General features: G+C 36.2%; 3 protein-coding genes and 1 pseudogene across 6 annotated transcripts; 3 read left to right on the top strand and 1 right to left on the bottom strand.

Moving 5' to 3' along the window:
- Positions 1-2,109: 2,109 nt before the first annotated feature.
- LOC147535981 (clathrin adaptor complexes medium subunit family protein) lies at positions 2,110-8,672 on the top strand. 2 transcript variants are annotated; one of them, XM_086641772.1, is made up of 8 exons: positions 2,110-3,005; positions 3,082-3,231; positions 3,906-4,223; positions 5,661-5,953; positions 6,072-6,970; positions 7,426-7,482; positions 7,919-7,966; positions 8,446-8,672. In XM_086641772.1, the coding sequence occupies exons 1-8, from the start codon at positions 2,941-2,943 to the stop codon at positions 8,533-8,535; spliced, it is 1,920 nt and encodes a 639-aa protein (XP_086497898.1). In that variant the 5' UTR covers positions 2,110-2,940; the 3' UTR covers positions 8,536-8,672. The 2 variants fall into 2 exon arrangements, with proteins under 2 accessions (XP_086497898.1, XP_086497897.1); XM_086641771.1 differs by having other exon boundaries at positions 2,838-3,005; positions 7,919-8,142; positions 8,249-8,672.
- A 630-nt stretch (positions 8,673-9,302) lies between these two features.
- Positions 9,303-13,287, top strand: GSH2 (glutathione synthetase 2). The gene is made up of 12 exons (XM_086641087.1): positions 9,303-9,898; positions 10,238-10,407; positions 10,593-10,668; positions 10,756-10,886; positions 11,067-11,189; positions 11,286-11,366; positions 11,531-11,611; positions 11,720-11,789; positions 12,143-12,264; positions 12,376-12,515; positions 12,606-12,798; positions 12,957-13,287. Exons 1-12 carry the CDS (start codon positions 9,728-9,730, stop codon positions 13,078-13,080), a joined length of 1,482 nt encoding a protein of 493 aa, XP_086497213.1. The 5' UTR covers positions 9,303-9,727; the 3' UTR covers positions 13,081-13,287.
- Positions 13,288-13,693: 406 nt separating this feature from the next.
- On the bottom strand, positions 13,694-15,571 carry LOC147535979 (putative galacturonosyltransferase-like 4 pseudogene; annotated as a pseudogene). The gene has a single exon (XR_015225388.1). The product of XR_015225388.1 is annotated as a putative galacturonosyltransferase-like 4 pseudogene (transcript).
- Positions 15,572-16,401: 830 nt separating this feature from the next.
- On the top strand, positions 16,402-21,426 carry LOC147535978 (uncharacterized). Of its 2 annotated transcripts, none has more exons than XM_086641070.1 (7): positions 16,402-16,608; positions 16,716-16,796; positions 17,621-17,773; positions 18,147-18,386; positions 18,860-18,896; positions 19,042-20,906; positions 21,016-21,426. In XM_086641070.1, exons 2-7 carry the CDS (start codon positions 16,794-16,796, stop codon positions 21,160-21,162), a joined length of 2,445 nt encoding a protein of 814 aa, XP_086497196.1. In that variant the 5' UTR covers positions 16,402-16,608; positions 16,716-16,793; the 3' UTR covers positions 21,163-21,426. The 2 variants fall into 2 exon arrangements, with proteins under 2 accessions (XP_086497196.1, XP_086497194.1); XM_086641068.1 differs by having other exon boundaries at positions 16,402-16,613.
- The last annotated feature ends 5,894 nt before the right edge of the window (positions 21,427-27,320 follow it).

Genomic DNA, 27,320 nt, shown 5'->3' with positions numbered 1-27,320 from the left:
CACAAAATTCTAACTAAAACTACCAAATTCTACCTATATAAAATCTCTATTTTCATTATTGTTCAATGATACAAGTTTTCTAGAGAAAAACAAAAAAAACTAAAATTAAATCATCATGATCTTCCAAAATCACACTGTCAATTAAAAACTTAGGTCCATAACCACAATTAAAATGAAAAACCTTGTTCCATTAGTTTTTTTTTTTGATGAAGTTTGTTCCATTAGTTGTTCAATAATAAAAGATTTCTTAGATTTTGTAAGCTTTAAGATGTTTTAGTATTTGGGAGAGAGGTTGCTTTATGATGAATAAAAAGATGAAATCTTTCACTGTAAATTGACTATTTTTTAGTATATTTTGAAGACGCTCCGTAAATACCAAATGAACACACTAAAAAAATTAGTGGAGATATCATAGGCAATGTCCAAAGTCGTTAAAGACAATCTAGCTAAAGGCAATCTCATAAAAGGTTAGAAACAATGTGGGCCATTGAGAGCAAGGCCTCAATTAAGTTTGACCTAACGGCGTCGTTAAAGACAATCTAGCTAAAGGCAATCTCATAAAAGGTTAGAAACAATGTGGGCCATTGAGAGCAAGGCCTCAATTAAGTTTGACCTAACGGCATAATTGACGCCGTTAGGTCAATAGACCGGCAAAGGTCGCCGACTAGATTTCAACCTAACTCCTTTCTTTTTCTCCTTCTCTTCTCATCTTTCTCACTAAGTCCCTGATCCAAAATTCTAGTGGAAGGTTTCCAACTAGGAAATCCTTCGACAGGAGTTACCGTTCGTTGTTGATGCCGACGAAGGGGAACTTAGAGAGAGAGATGAGAAGAGAAGGGAAAGAAGGCGAAAAAAAGTTCATGTCGTCAGTCGGAGATTGCTGGCCGATCCTTTTCGCCGGAGAAAAAGGAGAAGAAAAGTGGGTGTGAAACACCCTCAACTAACCAAGTTAGGTCAACTTGTTTTGACCCAGTCTTGTGTGAAAAATGCACTGCCTTTAACATGTTTGGGCATTGCCTTTAAAACTTTCCAACAACTAGTTGTGTAAATAGGGGAAGTCCGAGAATCCGAAATCCGGCCCTAACCGCCCGATCTGAGGCGACCCGGAGACCGAAGGAGATCCGAAGCGGGTTTACCCGGCCCGAAATTTCGGGTGGGCGTGGGCGGACATCGGGTGGGGGGTCTTACCCGAGGTCCGGCGCATACAGACCGCCCGAAATTCAAGCCCGATCCGCCCGACCGAAATTCAAGCCCGATCCGCCCGACCGAAATTCAAGCCCGACCGCCCGAACCTCTTACCCGCCCGCGACTTAAACCCGTTACCCGCGACCGTTACCCGAGACACATTTCTTTAATCCCTTTACGATCCAACGGTTGAGAATCATCAACCGTTGGATCAAAATATCTAACCTATATATACCCTCTCAAAAGACCACTCTCTCTAAACCTAAACTAAAACCGCCTCACTCACACTGACAGTCACTCATGACCGCCGACGACCACCACTCCCGAACAACCGATCCAACATATACCACTACACCTGTAACAGTAACACCACCATTCCATAACCACCAAATATAATAGATGAAATTTAGTTTAATTTTTGATATTTTTAATTATATTTTTTTTAATGTATATTATTTTTAATTTAGTTTAATATAAACGGACCCGAAACCCACCCGCCCGAGCCCGTTAGAGCCCGAACGGGCACTCGGGCATAATCGGGCCGCGGGCTCCCACGTGCTCATATTTACCCGCCCGATACCCCGATCGGGTGGCTTGCTATCCCGCCCGAACCTGTCCGTGCCCGAAAATCGTGAGCCCGAACCCGCCCGATTCCCACCTATGTAAATACCAATGGCCATGATTTCTTGAAACCTAGCCGTTTTTTAAATGGGAGGTTTTGGCATTGACTTCCACTATATATCAATATTATCACTACACTTCCGTTTTTTTTTTTAACTTTTTATTTATACTCCAACAAGGACGGGACCTGTCAATCTAGAGTTAAGTTTTAAGTGTGCGACTTGCACATGTGGATCAGGACGAAAATACCCCTTTGTTTACATTTCAATTTCTAACTTAAGACCGTGTTCTTCTTTCTTCCCCATCTCTAATCACCTCCATCACCACAACCACCTTCATCCACCACTATTGCAACCAATACACTTTCACCGCTACCGCCACCATTATATTCATCTTCTCCGACCACTACTAACATCTTCACAGCCCACCACCACTAACATTTTGTGACTATAAACCTAATTCCTTTTCCTTCTTTCCTTTCTAGGCTTCGTTTCAATCTTATCATCTTCTTTCGCTTTTAATACCATTTGATAAACACCCAAGAACAAACTTAGATAATCTAATATCATTTGAAGAAGTTGTTAAGATCTTACTGAAAAAGAAATTCCAACTTCATCGTTAGAATTCATGATTTCCAGGGAAGAAAGAAGAAAATGGTCTTGAATTAGAAATTGAAATGTGAATTTCATCTTTTAAGGCCGAATTCTATTGCTTCTACATTCAAAATCCCTTTTTGTAGAGAATTTGTGTGAAATTTTAAAGAAAATTGTCCCGATCTCGGAATAACACAAAATTCTGACCGTTCATGTAAAACTCTATGATGTAGACTTTAAATTTCGCCCATAAAATTTGAACTTTTAAGGCAGAATACCATTGCTTAGACGTTCGACACGGCATTTGTAAAAATTCATGTGCTATATAACCTGGAGAGAAATTTAGCGGAGGGTAATTTTAGAGGCGCCCCCTGAAGTGTTATTTGCGCCCCCTCAAGAGGAAGATTCAATATTATGAGGGAAGAGAGAGCCAATAACATTTCAGAGTGGCGCTTTTAAAACTTCCCTTGAAATTTTCAGATCTTGATGAACTCTGATTTCCAAAATTTCTAGAGAGAGAAAGAGAAAGAGGAAGACGAAGATGAAGGGTTGCAGTATCAGAGCTATTTGGATCCTCAACAAGCAAGATACTGTTGTCTTCTCAAGGTTAGGGTTTCATTTCGTCCTTCTGACTCACTTCCCCTCTTTATTGTTTTATTGATTTTGTATTTCTCTTGAACAGGAGATTCCCGGTAGTCGAGAAACGATGGCGATTAGCTTGTAAGAAAGAGAATGATAGCTCTACCGATGATAATTCGGCGGAGTTCAAAGTGTCTCCGTTACTTCCGAGTGATTCAGAATTCGCTTCTGCGTTTATCGAAAGGAAGAAGAGGTTAGAATTCGAAGCATTTAGGTTTAGTTGATTTAGATGTTGTTTGTTTTTTTCTCGTAGTTCATCTGAATCCGAATCATCTGATTGAAATGGACTTAAATTAATCAAGTTAGTCATTCAGAAGAATCAGATATCAGACAAAAACAAACATTTTGAAACCAGACTCCAGGTTCTGACTTAAATGGACCTAAAATCAACCCAATTTAGCAACTCACACTAGTCAGATAGTACGAGTCGAACAAACATAAACGTTCTAAAATCTGACTCAAGTCAATTAAGTGCTCGAGCTACATTTAATACCAGCTTTTGGGAAAAACAAAGACTACCTCAGTATAGCTTTTTTTTGTCGACATTTTAGGTTTTAGTTAATGTAAGTGATGTTAATTTTTTTTTTTCTCATTATCTAAATCTGATTTGTCTGAACTCAAATGGACTCAAAATCAACCCAAATTAGCCATTTAGACGAGTCAGATATTATGAGTCACACAAATACAAACGTCTTGAAATCCAATTCAAGTCAATTTCGAACTATGAGTCAGATTTCAGATCTGATTTAGGAAAAATAAATACTACCTTACTAAAGAACTACCACTGGTTTTTTGGGGCGTTCTAGCTTTGGTGGGGATGATTGTTAATTTGGTTTGGTTGGGTTTGATTTAATTTGTTATGAACAGAGACGGGTCTGTCCGGGGATTTGGCATTCGTGTTGTTCAATCTTCGAAAGGATCAGATTCATGGGTTGATGATCCAATTACACGCCATATTATCAGTCTTCATATTAATAGAGAAGAAGAAGAGGGAGGAGAAAAGTATTTCTTATGGCCATTGGTTTTGCATATCAAAAACCCCTATTGCATTCTTATATTACCGCTTATCGAGCCTCGACAATTGAAATCTTATGAAAGGATGTGTAATCGATCTGATTGTGGAAATTCTTTTGGAGTTGAGGAAAGTCTATCTTCCTTGTTGCTTGATCTTCCATCCATCACAGGGTAAGGTACGTTTTCTTGATTATGCATACTTATCAGTTCTTTTCCCTCATGTCAACTCTAATGCTAGTTAAAAATAATATGCAATTAAATTACCTTCATGTATTTGTGTCTAATACTTGTGAATATGTGATAACTTGATAAATTTTTTTGGGTGGGTTCATTTGAAGTCGAGGACTCTAATGTTCACAACATTGTTTTGACTAGTTAGATGACGAGATATCGAGACATCTAAAACTCATAGTTCTGAATTCATTTTATTTGATAGCTCTGTGATCTTTGACATGAAAAACATGTTATGTGGCTACTATAGGTGACGATTGAAATGCCGAAGTCGTGTAGCATTTGTGGCAATTTTAGACAATTTGGTCATGGCCGTATTTTAAAATTTGGTACATGCATACGCCTCTAGGCACTCCTCACGGCAATTCGATCTGTTTTCTCCACAAGGCGACAAACGAAATAAAAAGTACAAGCATTGCTTATGTTGCGCCTTAAGGCGTATACATATAGAAATGATAACAAAATGCTCGAGCATGGATTAAGTCTGTGCAACGTAAGAAGTAACAACAGTCATATTTCTTATTTGTCAAATAATGAAGTCTTTATTTTATTGTAGCAAAGAGAAAAAGAGTATAATATGTTAACTTTCTATGTAAGTGTTGTGTCATTTTTTCTTCTAAAAAAAATTAATGTGCCTTGTACGCGCCGAGAGGTATGTGAAAGTACAGTTTCCTTTGTATTAGAATATTCTCTTGGTCTAATATCTTGAATCTTGATGGGTATTAACGCTCTGCATCCCAATTCCCAACTATACAATTTGGATGCCTTCAGAAATCACAATCTAATATACAATGGACTATTATATCTACTAACCCATGTCACTTATTAATTATTGGACTCAGTGTGCTAAAGAAATTCAAGGGATCCTATGCCTTTGATATGGGTCTTACACCCATTAATTAGTAGAGTTCATTTAATTTTGATCCCTTCATGGTGGCTTGTATTTACTCATTTTTTATTCCTTCAACGTGTTAATGAGCTACTTCGTCACAAGTCACGTCGCCAAAACACTGAAAGCAAGATAATTGGGATTCATATTATCATATTGCTGATCCGGCTAGTTAATTCATATAGTTGAGTTGAATGTTCAACATACCTATTTCCAACTATTTTGCTCCTCTATCTCGCCCATTCCAAATTGTGCTGATGCGCGTCACTGACATGCCCATTGTTTTTCACGAGGATGATTTACCTGCCTTCTCTTTGAGATTTCCAGGATATATAGTAGTTTATGAGGTCCACTTTGCCTTGTAACGAAGAAAAAGTTCAGTTTACCTCCCACAATGTGTTTGAGTCTTTGAAGGTGATGTGATTGAACTATTAAATAACATGTACAAAACTTTTGATTAGCATATCCACATCATTTGCCCTTAATAGGTCATTTATGGTGGCACATGCAATTGGTGATGTAATTACTGGTGATACCATGGAACCTGAGGTGATCATTAGTCAATCTACCTCGGTTGGAGGATTATTAGATTCACTAACTGGAAGCATAGGAATTCCTAGCATGACTACTAGGGCAAAACCTGTAGCTGCTCCAGTTGCTGTTCCAACCTCTTTAGGAACTGCTACAATTGGAAATGCTACATCAGATGCTCCGAAAATTAGTTCAAAGCTTGCTGAAAAAGATGCACTTCGTGCTTTCATCAGTAGCTCATTGCCATTTGGTTTGTACTTTTTTCCGATGTTACCCCTCGTCTGAAGTTTATCTTATTCTTTTTTCTGCATCTTGTGGCTTTCAGTTCTCTAATGTCGTTGTCGGTTTTGATGCTCTTCCTTTATCAGGAACACCTTTAGACCTCAACTACTCGAATATATCTGCAGTCAAGGTGAACGGTTTCTCTTCATTGGATGTGCCTCCTGCAGATCTCAAGCAACCAGCATGGAAGCCATATCTATACAGAGGAAAGCAACGATTGCTTTTCACGATTCATGAGACAGTCCATGCGGCAATGTATGATCGTGATGAAGCTCCCGATACTATATCAGTTTCAGGCCAAGTAAACTGCAGGGGAGAATTAGAAGGTTTGCCTGATGTTTCATTCCCTCTGACTGGGTTGAATACAGCTCGCCTTGAGGTTTTATCGTTCCATCCATGTGCTCAAATCTCGGAGCATGGTGTAGATAAGCAATCCATGATGTTTTCACCACCGCTTGGGAATTTTGTTTTAATGCGTTATCAGGGTTTTTGTAGGCTTGGGCCTCCAATAAAGGGATTTTACCAACTTTCGATGGTATCAGAAGATGAGGGCGCATTTTTGTTTAAATTAAACCTGATGGAAGGTTATAAGTCCCCCATAACAATGGAATTCTGTACTATCACTATGCCTTTTCCTCGGAGAAAGATAATATCCTTTGACGGAAATCCTTCAACTGGGACAGTTTCAACTACGGAGCATTCAATTGAATGGAAAATTATAGCAACTGGCCGTGGTGTGACCGGAAAAAGTATCGAAGCTACTTTTCCTGGAACAATCAAGTTTGCCCCAATTACAATCCAAAGAATCCCATCCTCAACTAAACCAGCTCATGGAATTTATGATGAAGAAGATAGTGATACTGAGCCAGAAAGTTCAAGTAATATGGCAAACATAGAAGAGTTTTTATTGGAAAAAATGAATAAGGACCTTCCATCAGTTGAACTCGAAGAGCCGTTTTGCTGGCAGGCATACAATTATGCAAGGGTAAGTACTAAATTGAGTTTGACATGATGAAATCTATCTGATATAAGCTGAACAAACACGTTTATTTCTTTCCAGTGCTATGAACTGTGGTGTTTGTTTTTAAAGTTATTGTGCTAACTTGGTTTCTTTGCTATGCACTGGCCTTCATGAGTTGTCATACTTGAATCGAATAGCCAGAGTACTTTGTCAACCACTATCGACCTTAATTGTGTCAAGTGTAATCACAACTTAAATAGGTACAAAAGTGTTAACACTCCTTTGCTATGATCACTTTGACGAACTCTGTCGTACATTAGCTCTATGTCCTTTCCAACACGTATGAGTTTTTGGGTTGTCGAATTAGTTACCGACATATCAATTGTGGTCTAACTGTTTAATGCATCTAATAATACTAGAAATATTACATCTTTCATTTATATTTATTGGTTTTGGGTTCTGTCATCTCATTATTGCAGGTGTCTTTCAAGATTCTTGGGGCCACTATATCGGGAATGTCGATTGATCCAAAATCTGTAAGTCATCTGACCAAAAAAACCGGTTTGTGTGGACATTTTCGAGAAATTTGATAAGAAAGGATATACACTGTGGTCTTATCCATTTCTATATTCCAAGCTTGCAAGGACCAAATTCTTATCTCGTGAGTTCGAAGGATGAGGACCCAATTTCATATCTGGACTCTAGGTGTGCTCACTATGCGGAACTGTGTCCAAATTGTCTATTTATAGGACTCTAGATAGTGCCTTGTCCAAGTAGCGGGCCTTCTTAGGTGAAATTCTGGAACGTGAAACCTTTTTTTGTCACTTCATGTGCTATTAGAGAGAACTCTTCTACACCTCTCGAGTTTAGGCTCCTTAAAATTTGTATCTTAGCTTAGATAAGATTTGTTAGTTCTTAATCTTAACTTCTCCATCTTTCTCGTATTCGTGATAACAATTGTATGTCTTGCAGGTTACAATTTATCCGACTGTCAAAGCACCAGTCGAGTTCTCTACTCAGGTGAGCTCACCTAATCTTCTATTTATTTTTTATAAAGCTTGTTACAGTTGCCAAAAAAGAAAAGTTTTAGTTAAACTGTTCTTACGTATTTCATTTGAATATTACAACTTGTGCACAAAAAAATGTAACAATTGTTTCATGTACTTACATATAAACCTATCAAAGCCAATTAAACAGTCTCAAAATTATTTCACTTGGTTTCTTGAAGTTCATTTTCCTTCTAATATTTGAAAGCGAAGTGCTAAAAACAATCACTTAAAGTCTTACTCCAAGTACTGATAGCACACGCAATCTGCCTTTTTATCGTAAAATCACCAAGATTTCAATAAGTAGTTGCTGAAAGTATATGGTCAGGGTTATCGCTACATCTACCTCTGAGACTCTTAGAGGAAAGAAACATTTTACTGATATCTCTTTAGTCGAAATAGTTTCCGCTAACTACATTTGTATTGAATGTCCTAATTGATTGAAATTTGCAGGTTTCATCAGGAGATTACATCTTGTGGAATACTTTAGGGAAATGTCCATTTGCTATTACTCCAAAAGGAAGTGGTGAAAGTCAAAGATAGTATCTATTTTTTTTTTGGTATGGGAAGTGCTTTATGATTTGACAAATGAGAAATCAAATTTGATTTGGTGTGTTTAAAAGAGTGAACAAAAGATAAGAAGTGACATAAGCAATGATATCAAGCAACTTTATTTTTTATGAGTTTTATTTTTTATGAGTTTAAAGGTTTTTAAAACAACATTTATATACTTTTTCTTTACTTTCGTCCCATATTTTTTTAAATAATTCGGGTACGGTCGTACGGATAGACTTAAACCAAGGGATATTGAATGGTTCATGCATCTCCGAGAATCTTAAAAAGAATAGCTTAGGTGAATTTACTTTGACCAGTAACTATGTTTGGAAGAAAATTTCTTTAAAAAATGACTAATTGTCTATTTGATGTATTGGATGACCATTACAAATTTTGTGGACAACAAAAGACATCATCAGAACACGAAAACATCCGATCGCAGAGTGATTAACAATGTCTTTAACTTGTTCCTCTTTACACAAGTGTGCATGATTCCCAAATGGATGCGAGACATGATATCAATTTTGTCAATAGCAAATATGATTGAAATGAGTATTACGAGGCCATCTACTTTGTTCCGTTTGGAATTTCCCATTTTGTTTGTAAGGAACATGATCTTAGAGTTTTGCTTACATATTAGTTTTTTTTTGGGGGGGAATATTGACTGCAATGGTCGTTCCAAATGCATTGATACATCGTTTACAACTGCCGAATTCCTACTAGCCTAAAACCCGACGAATTAAATGACTTAAAACCTACATAAACTACTTTTTTTATACAAGTTTAATATTTCTGGATTTGTACTTTCATGAGACTGAACTTGGTACCTTTGCATTACAGAGTAGATGCACTAACCAACTGGGTTGCCCTTTATTGATGTTTACATCATAGCTGTGGGAGGCATTTTTGGAAAGAAAAGTAATAGAGTCAAAACGCTGACTTTTATTTCACTTTGACAATAAACAGGGGTGCCCCTAGTGAACCACCTTGACCATAAAAGAGTATATAAGAGTAGTAGGTGGAAAAAGCAGTGGAATTGGGTTCTTCTTCTTCTTATTTCATCCTCTCCAACTCAAAATCCAATCAACTCTTTTACCTCTGTATTATAAAAGGAATACCTCTCAACCCTCACTGATTCTAACTACCTATTCCTCACAAACCCCCACCCACCATCAAAACTATGAATAATCAGTCCTCAATAAGAGATACCCAAGTTGATGAAACCACTAGAAAGACAATTCCTTTGATTGATTCTCTCAATAAGAATCAAGATTTTCTTCAGAAGTTGGTCTATGATGCTTTGGTATGGTGTTCTCTTCATGGTCTTGTTGTTGGTCACAAAACTATTCAGGTCTCTCTCTCTCTCTCTCACTCTATATATATATGAATTGTTAGTTTCTTCACCTTTTGCTTTTTGGGTTAACTTAAAATGTTGAAATCTGTATGGGTTTTGATTTTCATTTGGATTAGTAATTTATATCAAGTTATGAAGATGTTTGGGGTTGAATATTAGAATGAACTGAAAAAAATTGGTTTTAAATTCAAACTTTTGATTGAGGGTTTGTGTTATTAGATTAATATCTTTGTAGTTAGAAATGAGAGAGGGTATGTGATAACATGAACACAAAATCGATTAGTCGAAGATGGGTTTGAAGTAGTTTTGTTTTGTGTTTGGTAATTTGAGTTGCAGAATTCAGGAATTGTTCCTGGGGTGGGTATGGTACATGCCCCAATTGCCTTATTGCCTTCTTCTTTCCCTCAAAGTCACTGGGACCGAGCGTGTGAGATCGCTCCGATCTTTAACGAGCTTGTGGATCGTGTTAGCTTGGACGGAGAATTTCTACAGGACTCCCTCGCCAGGTCTTATCTCTCTCTATCAAATTTGGTAATTACATTTGTCAATAACTGAACTTGAAGCAACAAACATTTGTTATCAAGACTCAAAATCGCGACAAATTCCAAGCTTACTGAATTTTCTGGTTGTGTTCATTCTTTGAATTGGAAAGGAATTTAGTGGTTTATGCTTTTCCGTTTTTATGTTGCAGAACAAAAAAAGTAGATGATTTCACTAGTAGACTCTTAGATATTCATTCCAAGATGCTAAAAATCAACAAAAAGGAGGTAAGTTTTGTACCTAACTTGTTCAATTTCAATCAGACATTTAGCAGCTATATGATTTAAACATAATCTTTTCGGCTATGGAAATAGGAAATACGTTTGGGTTTACATCGATCAGATTATATGCTTGACTCTCAAACTAACGAACTTCTCCAAATAGAGCTCAATACCATTTCTTCATCATTTTCTGGACTTAGCCGTCTCGTGAGCAATCTTCACAGGTTAAGTAGTTCTTTACCAACCTTACGACACTCATGTTATATATATATATATATATATATATATATATACTACTGTCACCCAGCCCCCCTTCCCTGTCCCACTTCGTTTTCCGCTAGAACTTGGTGTTACTGCTTTTGGATCGGGAAATAAGCATCTAATAGAATTTGGTCATTTTTCAGGAACTTACTTCAACAATACGGAGAGCTCCTTGGGTTAGATTTCAAAAGGGTTCCTGAAAATAATGCCACCAGTCAATTTGCCGACGCACTTGCTCTAGCATGGAAAGAGTACAATAACCCCAGGTTGGAGTTATTATCCTGGAATTTGTATGAATTTTTAAATCTGATTGAGGTTTTCATGACTTATGTGTTTTTTTAACTTCAGTAGCATTTATACAGGGCTATCGTGGTGATTGTTGTTCAACCTCAAGAGCACAACATGTATGACCAACATTGGCTGTCTGCTGTATTAAGAGAGAAATATCCTTTTATCTGAATCGATACTTTTTCCTTGGAAAATTAGATAATATATCTTTTAGTTTTTATACTTTATGTTTTTGCTGATCATGGAAACAAGAGAAAAGATATCAGAATAAAAGTAAGCCTCCTAGATTTTCTGCAAATCATTCTTAACTTTTTAACACACATGATGTGAAAACCGTTCGAAGAACTTTAGCTGAGATAGATGAACAAGGGGAGCTTCAAGCAGATGGAAAACTTAAAATGTAATGATATACAAACATCACTGTTATTCTTTTTGTGTGTTCTATATTTTCATGTGCAATTATGACTAGCTCATTTCACTGTACAATTTCGTGAACTTCGTACTACAGAGGTGGCGAAGAAGTCGCGGTCATATATTTCAGAGCGGGGTATACACCAAATGATTATCCATCAGAATCAGTAAGCACTTATACTTCATTCTTCTTCTCTCTCATGTTTTGTGTTGTGCTGGCGAAAAAGTCGTATTATCGATGCCTTTTGTGATTCATATTCACCTTTATGGTTTGGGAAAAATGGCCAATCTCCCAAGGCCAATTTCCTTTTGTCGGAAAGGATCCATCAGTTTTTTAGGCTTTGGCTCCCTATGCAAGGTTTTCACAGAATAAGGTTTGCCCAATTTGGACATCGTATGCAAGGGTTTGCTAGGAGAAGCCCAAGCCTAAAAAACATTGATATTTAACCTAGACCTAGGTTGGTTCTTTGGCTTAATTTCATGACGTGTTTCAGTATTCGTATTCTGATTTGCTTATTAGGAGTGGAGAGCTAGGCTATTAATGGAGCAGTCCTCGGCTGTCAAGTGCCCATCAATTTCTTACCATTTGACAGGCACCAAGAAGATTCAACAAGAGCTAGCAAAACCCGGGATACTTGAAAGGTAGCAGGTCTCACCCTTCTTTCTAAGTATCCGAACTGTTTCTTGACAAAGTTTAATTAAGGTTCCCCATTAAATTCTCTTTTGACTCTTATGCTTTTGTTTTTTGAGCAGGTTCCTTGAGAACAAGGACGATATTGCGAAATTAAGGAAAAGCTTTGCTGGATTGTGGAGCTTAGATGATTTAAACATCGTAAAAGATGCCATTAAGAGACCTGAACTATTTGTTCTTAAACCCCAACGAGAAGGAGGAGGTTTGGCCTTTTTCTTCTTACTTATTCTTTTCATATTATTATTTTTCCTTCTGCTTTCTATTCTGTCTAATTCGAGTTATTTGGATCCAGGGAATAACATCTACGATCACGATATTAGTGAAACCCTATTGAGATGGCAGAAGGAAGGGAGCGAGGAACTTAATGCTTATATCCTCATGCAAAGGATCTTCCCTACTTCTTCTCCTGCATTTCTAGTCCGTGAAGGCATTTGCTATCAAGATCACGCTATTTCTGAACTTGGGATATATGGTGCTTATTTAAGGTACCAAAAGAAACCCTTTTTACTATTTGTTTTTCGTTTATGTACGAACGAAATGAGGATTCGATCAAAACGGGTTGTTTCGATTTTTACAATTCAAACCGACGTTATCAAGTTGTAATTTTTTATTACCTTATGAAGTTTCCTATTTTCGTCAATAGGAACAAAGAAAAGGTCATAGTTAATGTAAACGCTGGTTACCTGATGCGGACAAAGGTATCATCGTCAAATGAAGGTGGGGTTGCTGCTGGATTTGCAGTCCTCGACAGTATATACCTAACTTGATTCAATCATCTTCGAGATGGTAACGCCTTCTGCATTTCATGAAATAACCATTTCCTGCAGGATTTTTGTTTAGATGGAACCACGAATGTACTGCACGAAAGATTTCCTGTAATTTTAGTTGCCAATGATTCTTGGAAATGTTGTGGAAGGTGAATTAAACAGTGTAATCTCATCATTTTCTTCTAATTGAATGTGTAGTTGCTATTATCGGCTGACTCGTCCCAATTTTCGTTTAAAGGTAGAGTTTCAGAACGGACAGTGTCAGACCACAAATGGTCTGCCACGACTTGTCTACTAGCCATGCTATCCCAGCACGACCCGTTTCAAAATGAGCCGTGCCAACCACAATGAAATTTAAATCAGAGTTCGGTTGTTGGCTTTGTCCTACAACGGCCATAGAAGTTGAAGCTTTCTAAAACATTTTAGGCGTGGCTAGACATTTTGTGTCTAGCCACAGCACGACACGACCCTTCCTAGGGGATTGTTTCCCGCTACAGGACGACATGACAGTCGAAAATGGATATTAAAGTGGCATGAAAAATAATCTGCAAATAAAAATAATACATAGAAAAATCACATTATAAGGGTTAGGTGATTAGTAAAATCATGAAAAGACATAATTTAAGTTATCCATAAAATAGAAAAAGCATAGTTTAGAATACAAAAGTTAATAGAAACCCTGAAACTAAAAAAAAAGTTGAATCTTAAATGACATACTACACATGAGCTTTTGGAAGTCCTCGATATAACGTGACCCAGTATTCCGGTAACCATCGTACTATCTTCAACCCTTTTTTTTTGGAGAAACATCGTCTTCTTTTCCATCGTACAAATAACCAAAAAGAACAAAAAAAAAGATAAAGATAAAATAAATTTTGGGTTTTCTTCCTCATGGGTCTTCAAATCAAAGCATGATCCACATTTTTCACAAATTTTTTATCTTCTTTATACAAATTGCTTCCTAAGTTTTACTCTTCTTTGTTCACATCTCACTTTCTCTTAAACAAATCTCCACCCTCTTACCCATTCTCTCTCTCTCTCTCTCTCTCTCTCTCTCTCTCTCTCTCTCTCATTCCCTTCTCTCTATCTCTCTCTCATTCCCTTCTCTCTCTCTCTTTCTCTTTTTCTAAAAAGTCATTCTTCTAAAGAAAGAGTAGAAGAACGGTAAAGATCATAAGGAGCCCATAAATGATCAACATTACAAGGTTTTCTAGAATCCAATCTCAACCATGGTTTACCCTTTCCACTCCAATGCAATAAACTTATAGGACCAGGATGAAGACTTCTACATTTACCTTCAAGATTATCACCACCAAGTCCATGTTGATTCCATCTATGATCAATTGCTTTTATATTCCCTGCCAAAACAAGCAAAAATGGTGGCAATGAACCCAAATGATATATCCTTTTTTGCTTTTGAATTCCCATCCAATCTTCTACTTTTTGTGTATACCCACCTTCTCTCCATTTCTCAACATCAACCACCATTACTCCTGTATTAAAATAACATGGGTTTCTACCTTCAAATGTTGAATATAGAATTGGGTCCGACCAAAACGAATCGGTGAAGTACTTGGTGAAATTAGCTCGACAATATTCGGGTGCAGCTACTACTTTACCTTCTAAATCAACTCCCCATAGTTTCGTTATATCGTCTACCATTATAATATCGGAATCTAAGTATATTATTCGATTAACATCGATAGGTAGTATATCCGAAAGATAAATTCTTGCATAGTTTAAAGGTTGGTCTAATGCTTGACGAATAGATTTTGATATTTTACCACGAACTCGACTAGAATCGAATCGATATACCTTGAAGTTAAGGTAAGGAAATGTTGATTTTAAGCTAGAGAAAAGTTCAGGCTCAAACCTTGCACAAAGGTAATGAAATGCTACATTTTCAGGACAAGTTGAATGTTGTAAAATTGATAGAATTGCTGCCATTGTTCCTCTTAGGTAATTAGCATCAAGTGTCATAACAACATGGATAGTATCCGTCTCGGGTGGACCACACGATTCTCCGTTTCGAAATGCAGGAGCTTCACGAAAGACGGATACTTCAGAGGATGGTTTCCGAACCACATTTAGTCGAATTCCGGTGGTGGTGGTTTGGGTATTGGTGGTTTGGGTATTGGTAGTTTGGGTGGTGGTGGGTTGAGTGGTGGTGGTGGTTTGGGTGGTGGAGGAGGTGGTGCTGGTGGTGATAGGATGAACAAGTAGGAATAATGACAGGAGGCCAAGAAGTGGAAGAGGAGATGGCTGCTTCCAAGAGGCCATCCTGCCTTGTTTTTCAATTTTGTAAAAATTATGGGAAAATAGGAAGAGTAGCCATTAAAGACTGGTTAAGAGAAGGTTTAGGGGAAGAAGAAGAAAAGTTGGCAAAATTGTAAGGAAGAGAAGAAAGGTCGGAATGTAATTTTATTAACAACCCATGTTTATTTTTCTAGTTAGGAAAAAAAAATCTCATTTTTTTTGGGTTTGAAAAATAGAAAAATAGGGGATGGGTTATGATTGTTTTTGTTTATAAAGTTGTCAAATTTTAACCTTCCAACATTTATGGAGAAAATCACCCATATATAGTATTTTCATTTTCTAGCCTTTGGTTTTTTGTAAGGTAAATGTTGTTAAAGAAGATTTGGGGGGAATCTTGGGAAATGCAATATGAATTGTATACATGTATAAAAGTGTTAGAAAACATAATATTTTGGTTGGAGCCAATGTTGGAAGACTATTGTGTTTGTTTAAAATGTGGAAGTGAGTAAGAAACACAAGATTGTTGAGAATGTACTGAAAAAATTACAAGTCATTTAGTTAAAATGATAGTATATAAGTTGATATATAAAGTAGGACAACCCTTGGATTGTTAGGTATGCCTACTTAAAGAGACAATGAGGGATCAAGGGTCACCCTTAATTTGTAGTAAAAGAGAAAGTGTATTACACTCTTGCAACAATAAAAAATAGTAAATTTTGTAATTTATTTTTCTGAAAATAAAGACTATATTACCTATATCTTATTCATTTAGTTGATAAGATCAAATCACAATCCCCCACTGAGCTTGGATTGGTAGGTACGCGCAGAAACAAATTTGAGATTTTAGATAAATATTAATTATCGTTAAAAAAGAAAATGTGGATTACACTCTGGCACAGTAAAATAGTCAACGCTATAATGTTTTCTCCGTAAAATAGAAATCTCTCTACCACTGTCTTTACCTGTTTAGGTGATAGGATATTCGAACCAAGATCCTGACACATTCTAAATTGTTAGGTAGACAGACAAGTTTCTAGAAATACTGTGAGGTTTAAGGTAAACATTAATTTTTATTATATGAAAAATGTGGATTACAATCTAGGCAAAGTGAGATAGTCAAATCAATTACGTTACTACTGTAAATAAAAATTGCCCTATCACTCTATATATACTGACTGATATTTGGGGTAATTTCTCCAGTATGTGCTTGGTTTTCTGAATCCTAGGCGACTTAGGAAAACATCTAGAAGCAAATTTGAAGCAATATTCTAAGTAAGGTTAGCCATGGTCTTTCATTTTCATAGATTTACCTTAGTTGTTTCAAATATTTGTTTTAAGTTCTTATTTACGTCATTCTCTACTAACTTTTTCGCATCTAGATCGTTGGTTGTACTTGGAATTTGAAGATTGGTGGTCAATAACAAATCTGTGTACTTGATCTAAGGCGACGATTGAAAATGGTATGCAAATCTTCTCTTAGAAATGATATTTCAAATATTTCATCAAAATTACTCGATAGGGGGTTTCCCTTGCTAAGATCTCAATTTCCCTTTAATGGGGGTTTTAGAGGTTAAAGGCAAGAGAAATTTTGTTCTCACCCCTGATTGGGTTATAAGCACACTTGATCCGCCTATAGACATACCGATCGGGTTATAGCCACACCAGTTCTGGCTTTAAGCACATCCCAAAGGTCAGATCTGGTTATAGGCACATCCGATTTGGCTTTTAACACATCTTTCGGCTGATCTGCTCATAAGCACACCTGCTTTTGCTTTAAACACATCCGATCTGGTTATAGGCACAGCCGATCTTGCTTTAACCACATCCTACTGGCCGATCTGGTTATATGCACACCCGATCTGGCTTTAAACACATCTGATCGGCCGATCCAGTTATAAGCCCACCCGATCTGGCTTTAAACACATCCGATCGACGGATCCAGTAATAAGCCCACCAGATCTGGCTCATCCAATCAGCCGATCCAGTAATAAGCCCACCAGATCTGGCTTTAAGCACATCCGATCGACGGATCCAGTAATAAGCCCACCAGATCTGGCTTTAAACACATCCAATCAGCCGATCCAGTAATAAGCCCACCTGATCTGGTTATAGGCACACCTAGGTGATTCTTACTTGAGCCCATGGTAAGTGGGCTTCAAAATCCAAACACACTCGCCCATCGTCGATATGTTATATAGTAACCAACACATCAAATAATGTAATAGTATATAATTATAACTTTTTTGTTGATTTGTGACTAAGGATATTTGTAAATTTTGAACAGGGAAGCACAAGAAAAGGCAAAGGAGGTAGAAAACATATAGCTATTGAACGAAGGAAGAAAGCCAATAATGAATCAATGAACCTCGAAACAATTAGCAACGGAACAAACCTCGAAAAACAGAAGGAGAAGCAAACTACCTCTTCAAACAATGAGGTTGATCATAAGCTCTTATTTTGTCATATAATCGTTATAATAGTTTTTGGAGAAAGTATTTGTCATTTGACATGAATACTATATAAAACATTTTTATACTATCGTCTAGAAATTTAGTCTATGTTAGTGTTTGTTTTTTCTCATTGTCTGAGTCAAATTGATATATAAAATCAACACAAATAAATTATTCAAATGAGTCGAACAAAAAAAGAATCTAAATTTGTCTTGTGTCAATTTAGACCTCGAGTCAAATTTCAGATGTAGTTAAAAATAACTACAAAACTAACACAGTAATAATATTACATGAAAAAAGACGTATATGTTTATTTTTGTTCTTGATTGTGATAGAACTAATATTTAGATAATTTTACAGGTACATAAGGAACCCGAAAGAGGCGAAAGAAACGAGGATAGAAAATCAAAGTTAAGTGAACTTAGATCTAAAGATTATGATGAAACAAAAGAGGCCAAAATGACCCGGGAGGAATTTTTTAACATATTTGGTCTAAAGGATCAAGAAATGATCCCAAGGGTACTTGTCAAGCTAAACACCCTAAGTGGTTTTGAACTTTTTATGAAAGAAGAGGACAAGGTGCATATCACTTCAACTAAGGTAATTCATTTCTCTAATATTCTTTTTTTTTTTTTTAAACCTAGTCTAGACAAAAAGACTTCCACACGAACTAAGTTTGAGCATACACTTATAACTCAGACTCTGAACCTTCTCCCAAACGATGTGTTTTTTAAACCTAGTCTAGACAAAAGACTTTAACACGAACTAAGTTTGAGCATGCACTTATAACTCAGACTCATGACCTTCTTCCAAACGATGTGGAGCAACCTGTCAGAGATGTCAAGTGAAATATAAGGCCCATGACACGAAATTTGATGTCAGTCTTGGACTAGCCGGACATAGCTCAATGATAACTTAGACGAACAAGTCTATGATTTTGCATGGGGTTTATGATTTTTGCATGCTTGATTCTTTCATATTCTTTATCTTGGTATTTCATTAAGTAACTCTTCATTGATTTTTAGATTCTGGTTAGTTTAATTTTCTGACTAATTTTGATGATTTTCATGCAGGATTCTGAATATTCCGTTGTGTATCAATTCAAACAAGGTATTAAACCCTAGAACACTTAGATAGTTTTTCAGTTTATTGATATTTCCTTGTTCTTGATTCATTTTCTACTGTTTTCTTGAATTTCTGTGTTTACTTTGGATTTTGGAACTTGGGTTATGAATTCTGCATTTGGGGGTTTTAGGTATCATGGAGAACAGAGTTGCAGAGATAATGGCATACAAAGCATTAGAGGATCGTATGGAAACCCTAGAACAAGGAAACAAGAATAAGGGAAAAACCCATATCGATAAATCGGAGCAAATTCCTAGATCATTTGATGATTATGTTTGGGATGATGAGTTTACGGACATTCTTATAGAACTTGCCCATCGAAAGTTAGGTATAATTTTCGAGAAAGCTATTAAGACACTTGAAGTATTGGGTCATAATGAGGAACTTGCTACTAAAGCCGTTTTGCTGTCTACTTCACTTTGTTATAATGGGAACGATTTAGTGATGAATATAGTCGAAAATAGTTTAAAACATATGAAGAAAAAACAAAGAAGTGATGTTTATTCGGCCTCGATAGTTTATCTTGACAATTTAGAGCAACTAGAGATGTGTGTTTTGGATGAGTTGGTTTCTCTAATTTTGACATTTCATACATCTATGAGCAAAGTCGAAGCAACTTGGCATTTGCTACTCTGTGATTTCCAGTATACTCGTGCTCTAAGCAACATATGTGATGAGAAATTGAGTTCTAGTTCACCTCTATCTGTTCAACTTCAGTCGCAATTCGATGATTGTAAGTCTCAACTCCAAAACCAAAATGAAACATCTTCTTCTCATTGTTCAACATCTGGTGAACAAGTATTGGATGAAAACAGCCCTTTTATTGTCGGGGAGTTAACTCGAGACTATGGTATTCATTTTCGACCGATACCCGAGTCGTCTAATCTAGAACAAGAAGTAGCATCAGTGAGTGGTAGATATAACAATAAGGGTACTTCGAAAAGAAATACTGTTATCAAACAGAAGTTGGTTCAAGCTACAACCAGCAGAACTCATGGGTCTAATGTGGTGAGTGGCAAACAAGCCGTTAACTTGAATAAGATGCTGGATAAGAAGTTGACTTCGGGCTCGGACACAGTCCAGTTGAATTCAAAGGATGCTTCATTAATGATGAAAAGTCTGGGGATTAATGTATCTCAAGCTCATCAAACCCTTAGGAACTCTGTGACACCTCTGACTGTTAACCTAAAACCCGTCAGTGCTCCGTCTGGGTCATCCATGGGCAGTACTGGACGTGCTTCCAAGACCGCAAGTTCTAGCAGTGGACCTGCTTCAAAACCCACTAGTTCTAGTAATGGGTGTGCCTCAAAGGCCACTAATTCTAATTGTGGACCTTCTTCAAAGTCTGCTAGTTCTAGTACTGGACCTGCTTCAAAGTCGGCTAGTTCGAGTACTGAACGTGCCGGACCTGCCAAGGACAACTCATATGAATTGTACGATCAAATTAAGATGCTCTTACGGGAATCCAGGGAAGATAATATGATCCAAGGGGCGCTCACGAGGAAGAGCGAAGTAGAGGCCAAGATCCAAAGCACAACAGATACGATCAATGAAAAGGTAATGGAGATTATAAACGAGCTTAAGTTGACCAAAGCTGAAGGTGAGACCTTGAAGCAAGGAAAAGAAGAAACTTTACGAGTACAGAAGCGAAAGCAATTAATGAAGGAAGAAATCATAAAGAAAACGATACTTAGATTCAATGATGATTTGGATAAGTATGCTGCTGAGTATGAAAGGATCACTGGAAAAATTGAGGGTGTACAAGAGAAGATTAGAGGGTTGAACAAAGTGAAACAAGACGCTAGACTTGAAGCTGCAGAAGCGGTTGCAAATTCTGTGGAAGCGTATAAAAAAGAAAAGATAGCTCGGGAGGTGTTTGAATCGACAGAGGAGAAGAAAATCCCGGTTCGGAACGCGTATAACGTTTTGGTTAGTACGCGAAAGCGTTATGAAGACAAAGTAGATCGAACTAAAACCATTTGTAGTTGGTTGGAGGTAAAGCTTTTACTTTTTCTTTCTCCTCTCTTTTGGTGTTTTCAATATATGTTTCTTAACTGCAAATTCTATTACAACTTGATTCTCATTAATGAGGCAAAAACTGCAGCATGAGCTAAACCTAGAGACGAATATTTCAGCAAAGTTAGAGGAAGAGTTGATCAAACTGACAACCGAAGAAGACGATCTAGGGAAAAGCATTGACGGAAGTAGCTCAAAAGGTGGAAAGAAGATGGCGAAACGACATAGCAAATGAAGGAGTTCTCATCTTGCAGGACTCCTACCGAGCGATGTATACTTGCTCGTTGTCGCTCTTAGATTACTATTTTACCCTTATATTCTCCCAAACTCCTGTAGTTGGGTAAAATTTTGAAAAGATGGTGGTTGAGACTCATTTTGGGATTTTTGTTTGTTTTTTGAGAACAATTTTATATTGTCTCTGTTGGGATTTTATGGTTTTGAGTATTGAGAACCATTTGCAGAGATCTTAAATAATTTAGAGAATTGTTTGGTTGTTAAATGGTTTTTGTTTAGTTTTGTTTGATTTATTTCTTTTCTATCTTATCTCTGTTTGCATTAGTCCCACATGGCTTGTGGGAGGAAGTGGCGGTCATTTTCTAAGTATAAGAGTGGTAGAAAATATGATGTTTTTTGGTTGGACTACTTCAGCTAAGAGGATAAGTTGATACCAGAATATGACAGCCCTTTGATCGTATACAGATGGGAATCGGTCCGGGCAGGCAGGAAAATGACACTAAATCAACTGGTATGAGCGGAACGGGCACAAGTCCTAAGTGTTCACTTAGACATCCACACAAAACAGATGAGTATTTTGGATTTTTCTCTAACAAAGTGTCAGTTCATGAGCGTTTTAAGAGGCGGGCAGACTAGTTACCGGTCAATCGGACGCAGATCACTAATCAACAAACGAAGAAATTTTTATTCGAAAATAAAACTGTTTAGTTGCTAAATACAACTTTGGAACCCCCCACTTTACAATTCCTAAAAAGTAAATGAAATACGAATTATGAACCAGCATATCAAATTGTATTAGGATGAAGAACTGGTTAGATAATCAAAATTAGTTGGTTGTTCTTGAACCTCTTTTTAATTAATTTGTAGATACAATAATAAGTACTCCTAAAACTTTAACAAACAAATTCATAGTAATTTACTCCAAACCAAATACATGAAGATGACATCTCTAAAATGTTTTTTTTAATGATAAGCTGTGTAAGGGTCGGCCCAATTACAATAAGTCAAAATAAAAAAAATAAAAAAAAGACAAGCGAAAACAAAATCACTCAGTAGTAGTTACATTAACAGAATAAACAGTAATAATACATCATCTGATTCACTCTTCTACAAATCCTTGAACTACTAACCTATCATGTCAAAGATCTCTTCTACAAATCCTTTGAACTACTAACCTATCATGTCAAAAGATGAGATCATGAGACTGAGAGAACCAGATAAATAAAGTAGTTAGGATTTAAGGATACTTAAAACTTTAGAAGTTGCAAGTCATCATAGAGAGAAAGTCGAAACGAAGAGAAGGAATGAAGGATTCAAACAAGGCAAGGGTTTCACTTTCAAGCTGGCGAACAAAGAGAAGATAATTGCTTCGGTGGGACGACAACTCGTGGATCGTGGTGGTGGGTGATCACTGATCTAACGGCTGATTTCCAGGGTTTCACTTTCGGAAGAGAGAGACTAGAGAGGTCGCGAAGGAACAAAGAAGAGGTCGCGAAGGAACAAAGAAGAAAGAACTTTACTTTCTTCTGAAATCTAGGGTTATATTTGTTAAACCCTTTCTGACCCTAGAGATCTAAAGGCTTAAAATCATTCAAACTAGCGGGCGAGTATAACTAGTAGAGTTAGGCAGTTAGCAGACGGGTACGAACGGATTCGGACAATATAACAGGTCAAGTTAGAGGACGTGTAACGACTTATCTACCCGCGTCTGTCCACTTAGCTAGCTCTTTTGGTCGGTCGGGTAGTGATTGGGTTAGGCATCGGGCGGTCACAGACCCTTTGGAATCGGACAATCGCAAGCAGGTTTCAAGTTTCTGGGCAAAATCCCGCCTCTAATTAGGTATACCTCTTTAGGGAAACAATGAGGGATCAAGGGTCAACCTTAATTCGTAGTAAAATAGAGTGAATTACACTCTGGCCATAGTAAAATAGTCAATTTTATTACTTTTGCTTTTTCTGTAAATAAAGATTATATTTCTGATATCCCAATTAGTTTAATTTTAATTGACAAGATCAAATCAAAATCCCATTGAACTTGGAGTGGTAGGTAGACACAGAACAAGAAAAATGAAGTTTAGCGACCAAACTTTTGGCGATAAACATGAAATTCGTCAGTAAAAGTGAATTTTAGCGACAAAGTAACAATTTATCGCTAATATTATTATTTTTTTGCGACAATTTCAAAATTTCGTCGCTGCAATTGTCTCTAAAGCTAAGGATGAAAATTTATAATTCCCTCCATGTTCTAGAAACAAATTTACGACATAATTTAGAGACAAAAATGATGTTCCCGCAATTAGATGTGTTTGCGACAAAATAATTTCTCGTAGAAAAATGTTTTCTGTGGCGAAATAAATAATTGCTACTAATAATGCATTTTTCCACAACATTTACTTCTGTCACAAAAATTTTCATTGCGGACAATAATATTTGGTGGGTAAAAATATTTTTCACGAATGTTATAATAGTTATCGCTAGACTTTTTCGAAATTAAAGACTGATCGCTAAACAAATAGCAGCAAAATCATATTTGTGACCAATAACAATATTTGAAGATGACTACGGTTTTATTTGTCTTAGAAAATACTAGGGTATATCCCGTGTCCTAAGCCACGAAAAAGATAGTGACTTTTGTTTCTTAAATTAGTTATATTGTGAGAGAGATTTTAATTTTTTTTTTTTTAACGCTTGCAATATATTTTGTTTCCTTTTTCTTATAGAATTTTTGAGTGTACGGCCCAAAAAACGGCCCCTAATAACACTTTTAATCCTCTTTAATCCCGTAAAGGGTATAAAAACCAAAATATTAATACAAATAGATATCTAGTCCATTTGGGTTCATCTAGAGAGAAAACACAAATCCCTAGAATAACTATAAAATATTAATACCTAAACTAACCTTCCTTAAATATAAAAACACATTTATCTTCTAATTCATCAAATATCTTTTCCATTTTTATCTCCCAATTTCTCTCTCCAATCGCGTTTCTAAACAAAGAAACCGTGATTTTCATTATAAATCTGTAACCGAAACTAAAATGAGTTTCTTTCTATCTCTACATCTTAATCTTCTGGAAATCTTTCATTAAATCAGAAACATTGTTTCATATGCATTAGAGCTGCTGAAATCATCTTCTTCATCGTTTCATATTCATTAGAGCTGCTGAAATCATTTTCTTCATCAAAAAATTAAGATGTTGAAATCATCTTCTTCATCGTTAATCAGGTAAAACACATTATTGAAGTCAATTTTCGTCTGTTTTATAAGTTTTTATATTCGGTTTAAGTTTATTATAACAGATTTTCTCTCTCTAAAGTTGATCATATACGATTTTGAGACCAGCTTCCTGCCTGGCCCCCAACTTTGTGACTAGCTTCCTGCCTGACCCCAACTTTAGCAATAATTCCCGTATGGCCCCCTTTTCGTGATCTTTAACATTCCGTTACTCTCTCTCCTCCATCTCATTTTCTCTCTCTGCCACATCATTTGAGCACGCTACATCATCGTATTCACCGGCAGGTCGCCGGTCGGCCAAATTTCCGGTCGGTGACCTTCAAATTTTTTTTTTTCTCTCTCTCTTCTCTCTAAAAAAAATTTAAAAATTCTATCCTCTCTCTCTAAACACTCCGGCGAATGAAAACCCTTCGCCGGAGTTCGATCTGTTCTAAAATTCTCTCCTCTCTCTCTAAACACTTCGCCGAATGAAACCCTTCGTCGGAGTTCGATCTGTTCAAGAACAGATCGAGTATGTTCTTGAACAAACCAAGAACAGATTCGTCTGTTTTTGGTCTAATCTTGAACAAATCGAACTCCGGCAAACCCTTCGCCGGAGTGTTTAGAGAGAGAGAGAGAGAGGAGAGAACTTTTTTTAAAAAAAGAATTTTAGAGAGAGAGAGAAGAGAGAGAAAAAAAAGTTTTTGAAGGTCGCCGGCTGAAAATTTGGCCGACCGGCGACCTGTCGGTGAAGACGATGATGTGGCGTGCTCAAATGATGTGGCAGAGAGAGAAAATTAGATGGAGGAGAGAGAGTAACGGAATGTTAAAGATAACGGAAAAAGGGGGTCATACGGGAATTATTGCTTAAGTAGAGGCCAGGCAGGAAGCTGGTTACAAAGTTGGGGCCATTTAGGAAATAACCCTTCAAAGATTTGTTTACTAATTCATTATTTTTCGAATGTTTGATGTTTATTTTCTTTTTCTGAATCCTTCAAATCGAGTATGTTATTATTGCAATCAATCATCATATCATATATCTTTAGATTGTTGTTTAAGCTTAATGATATTCACATTTGTTCTTCAGATCTCATTTTCAATTCGTACAGATTTATGAAACCAGCGTTTTTTCGTACGGTTCCTCATAACAGAATCTACATTACATGTAGTTTCTGGTAAATTCCCATAATTTATAGTAAATTACTCAAACATCTTCCGTCCAATGTTTTTATAACAGAAAACATAATATATGTATTTTGTAACAAATTATCCATACGTTATCAGGAATATCAAAAACATTATATTAACGTTCGTAAATTATGGGTAATTTATTGAAAATTACGCGTATTTAAACCCAAAACCGTACTCATTTCATTAGTAGAACAACTTCGCTTCACTACCAAATCTCATGTACTTTGAAATAAATTATAGGTAATTTACAGTAAATTTGTATACTTTCTAATACATTACTCAAACATTTTCCGTACCATGTTTTTATAAGAGAGTGTAAAATATGCGTAATTTGTTATACATTATATATAATTTATAATAAATTATAAAACATCGTATAAGTGCGGATAAATTATGTATTATTTATTTACCATTACGCGTACTTTTCACCCAAAATAGTAGCCTTATTAAGCTTACCAAGCCACTCAAAACCTTCAAATATTGTTAAAATTTGACAAACATTATACATAATTTACGGATCTGTACATGTAATTTATAATACAATATATGATTTTTTGTTTAACGTATGTGTATTTATGTGTGTAGATTTGATATAACACATGGAATTTCAAACAGAATCATCAAATCAAAGTAAGTCAACGAAACTGAAATCTGATGGTTGGGATAAAATATTTACTGAAGTTGGTCAGTTGTTTCCTGATGGTGCAAAAGCATTTGGATTAGCTCTTCGACATATAGTGTAACCGTTGTGTGTCCTGCTCCAAGACTACAAATGGAGAGTACATGGATGGACACCATTTTTGAACCAGAGAAGATTTTGTATTTTTGTTTTGTAACAGAATGTAAACGATGTGTAATGTAAAAGAAATTATGTGTAATTTATTGAACATGACACACATACGTTTGATAAATTACGTTGTATACATGACAAATGATGGTTTCCTCGTCATAGATAACACATAATTTACGTATTTGTATTCGATGTGTATTTATGTATGAGTAAAAACTAAAACAATGTTGTTGTAATGTTCACAAAAAAATTTACTATTTCTAAATCTGAAAGTTAAGAGAGAAAAAGTGATATATACGTTTTGTACATTAATCCCCAACTCACGCTTAATTGATTCCAGAAAATATTCTATTTCCAAATCTGAAAGTTAAGCGAGAGAAAATTGATTTGAATCGAAAAAAAATTACATAGTAAGAAAGAGAAAATTAATTTGGTTTCCAAATCTGTAAAGAGAGAGAAAATTGATTTGGTTAAGATTTTTGTTTTGAATCGATTTGGAAAAAGATTTGCTTTCCAAAACGGTTAGAAGAGAGAGAAAAATCAATTTCGGATTTATACGTTAGCTGCTTTAAATCCCTCAAATCACGCCCACATTAGAAACTTTCCAAATTCACCCTAGAAAATTAAAAATCCCGCGATTTTTGTAGGAGAGACATGGACGGTAGTTATTTCACAAAAAATGGTTATTATGTCCATTATGTAAAAGGACTAAATATCCATATTTTGGGAAGATTGGATCATAAACCTTTTTTGAACATTATTTTGGCCTATATATCCACGGACCCTTTCTTAAATTGGTTATCTTGTTTCTACGAAAGACTCGTTGTTTTTTTTTAAATAGGTTATTTTATTTCTGAGAAGAACTATATTTTAAATTTTGGAAAGGACTTCTAGACAATATCTATTATATAAAACAGAAGGGAAAACGATGACTGGGACAAACATCCTTATTTAATAAAGGATA

This window comes from Eschscholzia californica, unplaced genomic scaffold (assembly GCF_041429995.1).
Source record: "Eschscholzia californica isolate CP2 unplaced genomic scaffold, dmEscCali1.0.p SCAF_5, whole genome shotgun sequence".
Classification (NCBI taxonomy): Eukaryota; Viridiplantae; Streptophyta; class Magnoliopsida; order Ranunculales; family Papaveraceae; genus Eschscholzia; species Eschscholzia californica.
This window is presented reverse-complemented; position numbering and strand designations above follow the sequence as displayed.

Bases quoted from the DNA above. Each gene is read 5' to 3' on its own strand.
- LOC147535981 (XM_086641771.1), top strand. From the start codon at position 2,941: ATGAAGGGTTGCAGTATCAGAGCTATTTGGATCCTCAACAAGCAAGAT. The intron at 3,006-3,081 runs GTTAGGGTTTCA...TCTCTTGAACAG, and splicing joins GATACTGTTGTCTTCTCAAG to GAGATTCCCGGTAGTCGAGA. The intron at 5,954-6,071 runs GTTTGTACTTTT...TTCCTTTATCAG, and splicing joins CAGTAGCTCATTGCCATTTG to GAACACCTTTAGACCTCAAC.
- LOC147535978 (XM_086641070.1), top strand. The intron at 17,774-18,146 runs GTTGATCATAAG...ATAATTTTACAG, and splicing joins CTACCTCTTCAAACAATGAG to GTACATAAGGAACCCGAAAG. The intron at 18,387-18,859 runs GTAATTCATTTC...ATTTTCATGCAG, and splicing joins TGCATATCACTTCAACTAAG to GATTCTGAATATTCCGTTGT.
- GSH2 (XM_086641087.1), top strand. From the start codon at position 9,728: ATGAATAATCAGTCCTCAATAAGAGATACCCAAGTTGATGAAACCACT. The intron at 12,516-12,605 runs GTTTGGCCTTTT...ATTTGGATCCAG, and splicing joins ACCCCAACGAGAAGGAGGAG to GGAATAACATCTACGATCAC. The intron at 12,799-12,956 runs GTACCAAAAGAA...TTTCGTCAATAG, and splicing joins ATATATGGTGCTTATTTAAG to GAACAAAGAAAAGGTCATAG.